Below are 6,134 nucleotides of genomic sequence, written 5' to 3' on the forward strand. Positions count from 1 at the left end.
AAATCCTCACCGATTTTTCTTACAGAAAAACGTTTTTTACATATATTTTTTAAAGAACGTTTATTGGGTTTGTAAATAAAAACTCGCAACGACGTACAAACGCGCTGACGTCACAGCACCGTAATATTGACAAGACGATCTGTGTCAGAGGACTATTGCATTATGCGGCATTACGTCATCACGTGGCGGAACGACGTATAATGATGCACATATCACCGGCGAAAAAGCTCTTGAATATGTACAGATCTGCTGTTGAAAGAGCTTTCACGAGTCAAAGAAAACGCCGCCAACAAAGACAGCAAAGCAAACAAGTTAAAGTAAACATGGAGAACATGGAGCTCAGAGAACTGGAGCCTTATCCAGGCATAAAGTCAGACGTGCTCACTCAGGATGGAATCTACATGCTGAGGACAATGAAGCCGGAAGAAATCTACAATATTCTTTGTGGAATTCCGGACGAAAAGGCGGAAGAAAAGCTGGACGGGTTAAGAAAAGAGCTCAGTCCCGAAATGGTGGAGGAGGCGATCAGTGGGATCGTCCAAGAGATCACTGGGGACAAAGACAGCAGCAGGACGTCTCCCACAGCCAAAAAATGCCGACTTAACAGAAAAGTTGTGTGGAAAAACATAAAACAGCTTTACCACAACCTGAATCTGTTCAAGTCTTACCTGGGCGGACCGGCTGTCCAGATGATAAAACCAACTCCAAACCTTGGATCTGAAAAACTCAAGGGAATAAAAACAAAGCTTTCAAGTCTTAAACTAAGAAAAAGTAAAAAAGAAAAAACCCTTGAAAGCACGGAGGATCTGGATGAACCACAAGCTGAGGTCCCTCGTTCACGCTTTTCAAGACTGAAAACAGAAAGATTGTGTGCAGAAAAAATTAAAGCTGCCACAAAAAGTTCCAGGAAAAGACGTGGACAAACGACCATTGCAGAGGCTCCAAATGTGAACCCAAAACAGAAAATCATTCACAGCATAAAATTTGTGTCCCAAAGGGTACAATTTTATAGGGAGAATATCAAAGTGTTCACAGAAAGGCTCAAAAATAAATCTAAAGGAGTCAAAATCGCAGCTGCAGAAGCACAGTTTCAACTGAGGGTTGCAACAAACCTTCTGCAGGAAGCGGCGGTGCTACTTGAGACAGCAAATCCTTCTTCTGCAGCTGGAAAACTGGATACGTGTGCAAAGAGGCTCATAAAGTGGACCACAAAGCTGAAGTTATATGCAGAAGAGCTCGAGCAGGAGGCAAATAAAGAAAATGTGTGCATTGCAAAGGGGATTTTGCAAACAAAAATTAGCAAATTGCGTCCAAACGTAACAGAAATTGCTAAAAAATGGGCTGCAAGAAGCCAAGCATGTGCTCAAAACATCAAAGAGAAGGTCGAAAGAGCAAAGCTATATTTTCAGACCAATTTGTTGAGGAGCATCTACACCAACATGGCAAATGTAATCACAATAATCATGGCTCAACATAGAGCTTTGACTCTGGGACCAAGAGACAAGCTAACACAAACATTCCTTCAGCATATAAAATCAGGAACCCTAAACATCAAATCCTGTGCAGCAAACCTCAGAAATTGTACTAACAAACTAAAGTTTTTTAGTATAACAAGGGCATGCCATTGCATGTGCGGTGCAGAGACCCAAACAGAGGAGGAATGTTACAGTTCAGGTGGAACAACAGACATCCCAACATTTTCCAAGAAACTATGTATTTATGGTAAAAATATATGGAAGGATGTTGCAGATAATGGCGAGGCTTCAGATGAAGAACCCGAGGCTCCAGATGGAGAACCCGAGGCTCCAGATGGAGAATTCGAGGTTCCAGATGGAGAACCCGAGGCTCCAGATGAAGAACCCGAGGCTCCAGATGAAGAGCCCGAGGCTCCAGATGGAGAACCCGAGGCTCCAGATGAAGAACCCGAGGCTCCAGATGGAGAACCCGAGGCTCCAGATGGAGAACCCGAGGCTCCAGATGAAGAACCTGAAAGTTCCAGACCAAAATTTGAACAGGATTTGGCAAATTCAATCCGAACATTGATGTATAAGCTTGATATTGAGTTAGATTATTTTGAATATCTTGATAACTTATATTACAATGTTTTAGACCCAGTAGACATGATTATCGAAGGAATTCGCAGAAGACCCATCCAGTTGGATGATAGCGAAATTGATAATGAGCTACACGTGCTGGTTTACAAGGACATGTTACGGGAGTGGAAAAAGCCACAACTCCTTGAAGTTGGGATTCTTTCCGATTTCGATATAATCCTCGAAGACATTGCTTTTCTCTACACAAAGCATCTCGTAACTCCAAAAAAGCCCCCCGGCATTGTTAGAAGGTTTCTAAACCTTTTGCATCGAGTAACTCCAAAAAAGCCCTCCGGCATTGTTAGAAGGTTTCTAAACCTTTTCTGTCGGAACTCGAATTAGTTTTATCAGGAATGATAGGAATTAGAGGAAAATTAGTAGGAAGAAAGTACTAAAAAAAAAAAAGTAGGATAAAAAAAAAAAACCTTACAACTTCAAAAGCTTTAGTAAAAAAAAATAGTAAGAACATGTTAGCTTAAAGTTAACTTTAATGGAGTATGGAGTTGTTAGTTTAGTTTAGAAACGCAGGTTTAGATTTAAGTAGATAACAATAGCTTATTGTAGGAAAAAAAATTACTTAAAAACTCCAGTAAACTTGTAGTGACTAGGGGCAAAAAAAAAACTTAGTTTAGTTTAGAATAGTAGGTTTAGAGTTAAATGGATAACAATAGATAATAGTACGAAAAAAGCATCTTAAAAACTGCAGCTAAAAATTGCAATTTAAACTGCTACTGAAGAAGAAAAAAAAAACAAAACATTTTAATGCAACCACAAGGAGGCACGATACAATGCCTTCATGTGCCGGTCCCAAGTCCGGAAAAATGCAGAGGGTTTTGTCAAAAAAGGCAGACTAGCAGCCTTTGCTGTTAAGCCATCAGAATGCACAGCTGTTTAATAGCAGCCTCTGTCATTTTTATATCTCTGGTGGTAAATTTCACCAAAAAAAGGAAATTAAAGCTGCAGGCGGCGTTGGAAGGCCCCAGTCGCTACCCACCCTCTCCCTCGCCTGGCCACCCATACATACTCTCCTCGCCCTTGTTGTGCTTTTTATTTTACTACACACTGGTCATGTCTGTTTGGGCTCAGGCCCTTCCTTTAAGGCCTTTTCACTTTTTTTCCACTCTAAGCAAAATTAATATGGTCCTTACGGTCAGTAGACTGCTGCTGCAGACCATAACTAGCAGAGGTGAATGTATTTGTCCAGAGACACAAGGAGCAAATTTATAACGTGTGACACATGTGAGACACCAATCCTCAAGGCCTGGAGTTTAACATCCCTGATCTAGAGCACAGATGTTAAACTCCAGGTCTCGAGGTCCAGTGTCCTATACGTTTTCCAACTGACCTGCTACTGAAGCTCCTTAATGGCTAAACACACCTGCTCCAGGTAATCAGCAACAGATTTTCTTGAGGACTAGGAACTCCATTGTCCTTGGCTCTGCATTCTGAGGGCCTAACAGCAAAGACAGCTAGTCTGCCTTTTTTGGCATAACCCTCTGTCCATTCGATCCCCATGTGGGCAACGCCGCTGGCACCTGGAGGGGCGTGTTTAGATCTGAACCCTGTGTTTTGTTGTTGGACTTCTGTGTGAACTCCAAATTAGAGCTCATCTAATTTGAATAAAAAGTATCGACAAGAGTTTACTGAAAAACATTTTATTCTTTTAATGTCTAAAAATCCAAACACGAGCTTCCTTTCTGCAGTGTTAGCTAGTTATTTGAAGACTGAAATGTTTTCATGATCAGAGGTGAAAGTCACTTTCATCCATTTCCTGGTTCAGATCATTAAAACAGAAGTTCCTCGGCGTCTGCTAGCATCTCCTTGACTCAGTTTGAGGTTCTACTGAACCAGATATTCCTGAAAAACACCAAGAGAACAAATGAAACTTCATTCAACAGTAATCTTTTCCCCCAGCTTCAAGGCAGAGCAGGAGCTTCACCTTCTTCTTGTTGAGCCTCATCTGGCAGCAGGACAGCGCCCCCAACACCACGTAGATGGCAGCTGCGATAAAGCAGTTGTAGCCCACCTGGTTGTACAGATCATAGACGCGCTGCGGGGGGTTTGGGCTGTGGAGACACAATGACTGAATTTAACCCAAGAAAGCTGATGGAACTGCAGGAGATAGTATGGAAGTTTTTCTGAGTCATAATTCTAAGTGATATGCAATTCCCAATTGACAATTCAATTTGCAATTTGATAAAGCATTTTAAAATTTACAATTCTATATTAAAATGATATTTCAGGACAAGGTTCTCTTTAAATTTATTTTAAAGGAACTTAAAATCTATTGCATTGTAATGTGCCATGATGTTTTTGTCTCAAAATTCAAAATAATTTTAATATCGAATTCTAAATTGCAAACTGTATTTTTATATTCCAAGCTTGAATTGCGTAATGAATTGTCAATTGCAAAATGCATTTTTAAATTGCAAATGTAATTGTCAGTAAAGAATTGCATATTACTTTGATTCATGACTCAAAAACATTCCATAGGTGAGAGTTTTCATGACAATGACCAACAATGTAGCATCTTTCTCATTCATCTGAACAAAGAACATTACAGTCTCAGGTCTCCTGCCGTAAAACCTTTACCCCTTATGGAGAAAAATGAAGGCTACGTGACGACCAAACTATTATTATTACTGTATTTTCCCCACTAGACACAGGTGAATCGCAGACAGGGATTCTTGCAAGTTGTGCGCATGGGAAACAATGTAGATGTCGGTAGAGTTTACCACATCTCACCTTACTGTAGAAACCCACTTTAGTACAACAAACATAAAGATCGGCCAGTATTTCAGAGCGTAAGCTGTACCTGGCCTGCGCCATTATCTGCGCGCAGTCCTGAAAACACGAAGACGATTTTTCTGACTGTTCTTTTGTTTGACTCAACAATGAGAGGGAGCCGGGATGTTTGATTATGGAATAACGCCGCTCTTTAATTCAAACACCAAAGATGTTTCATGGGAGAAGATTGATTAAAATATAATAAGAGTGGTTTGTTAAATAGTGGAATAAAGTTTAACTAAACTCACTGTTTTGTTTCAGTTACCTTTTTTTTGCGACTTGTGTATGGCTTAAGTACACAAATTAATCCCCTAATTGAGACAGCGCCTTATAATACGGCAGGCCCTATAGTGCGGAAAACACAGTACTTATAATTTATTCTTTGATCGTCTGAAATGTTAATAATTTAACTTGCTTTTATGATAAATAGCTCTCTTCTAATTTTCAGGTTTGAGTTGCAAGTTTTAACCAATTTGATACAAACCAGCAGTAAATGTTGCAGTACCTCAAATAACCATTTGAGGCAGGTTGCAAAGGTGACTCCGGTTTCAAGATATTACAGTGAAAAAACATATTTAGAGTATTATTTGCATCACTGCGAATCCGTTTTGTTTGGTTAAAATTTCACCGGACGACACAGCTGATCCGCAGCAAATAAAGGGGGGATTAGCGTGAACGTCTGTGAGTTTGGAGTTTTGCAAGGCTGGCAGCAGAGTCTGTAACTGCAGCCAACCTGTAGCTAGACCACTACCGCATCGCACCTGAGCTGTGACGCTAGCCGTGTGAGCCCGAGGTTAAGTGGGATCTGCTGTCTATTTAAGACAGAGGAGGCCACACCAAGGCAGGCAGGGAGCAGAGCAGCTGGCTGGGTTTTAGTTGGTGTGGTTTAGTTTGGTCTCTTTTACCCTCTTTGTCCTCATCAACCTTATGGTGCATTCACACCAAACGCGGCCAAGGCGTCATATTCGCGTCTGCTGCCTCTTTTTTGACGGCTGTCAAATTTACCGCTCAACGCCTAAGGCTCCTGCTGCGGAGCAACCACCAAAGTTATTGCTGGAATTAATTTGTTGCCACATAATGGATGATGTTGAGTGAGTATTTTGTATGTTTTTGAGAGCTTTACAAGGGGACCTGCTAACACATGGCTGTGTTTGTTTTCACCACATCTTTCAGAGTCTCTCCGGGTCGCTCTCCTGAGGGCTGTTTCAAACGTTACTTCCGTCTGTCTGTGACTCCGTTTGGGAATTAACCAGA

At 41.1% G+C, this 6,134-nt stretch overlaps 1 protein-coding gene across 1 annotated transcript in view; it reads right to left on the reverse strand.

The window, feature by feature from the left end:
* Positions 1-3,732: 3,732 nt before the first annotated feature.
* LOC112155630 (ribonuclease kappa-A) overlaps positions 3,733-6,134 on the reverse strand; it is a 12,841-nt gene continuing 10,439 nt past the window's right edge. Inside the window, exons 5-6 of the mRNA XM_024287359.2 lie at positions 4,033-4,159; positions 3,733-3,950 (exon numbers count right to left, since the gene is read on the reverse strand). Coding sequence (XP_024143127.1) covers positions 3,933-3,950; positions 4,033-4,159 — 145 coding nt within the window. The 3' untranslated portion in view covers positions 3,733-3,932. The remainder of the gene's footprint in view (positions 3,951-4,032; positions 4,160-6,134) is intronic.

Source organism: Oryzias melastigma, linkage group LG18 (genome assembly GCF_002922805.2).
Source record: "Oryzias melastigma strain HK-1 linkage group LG18, ASM292280v2, whole genome shotgun sequence".
Classification (NCBI taxonomy): domain Eukaryota; kingdom Metazoa; phylum Chordata; class Actinopteri; order Beloniformes; family Adrianichthyidae; genus Oryzias; species Oryzias melastigma.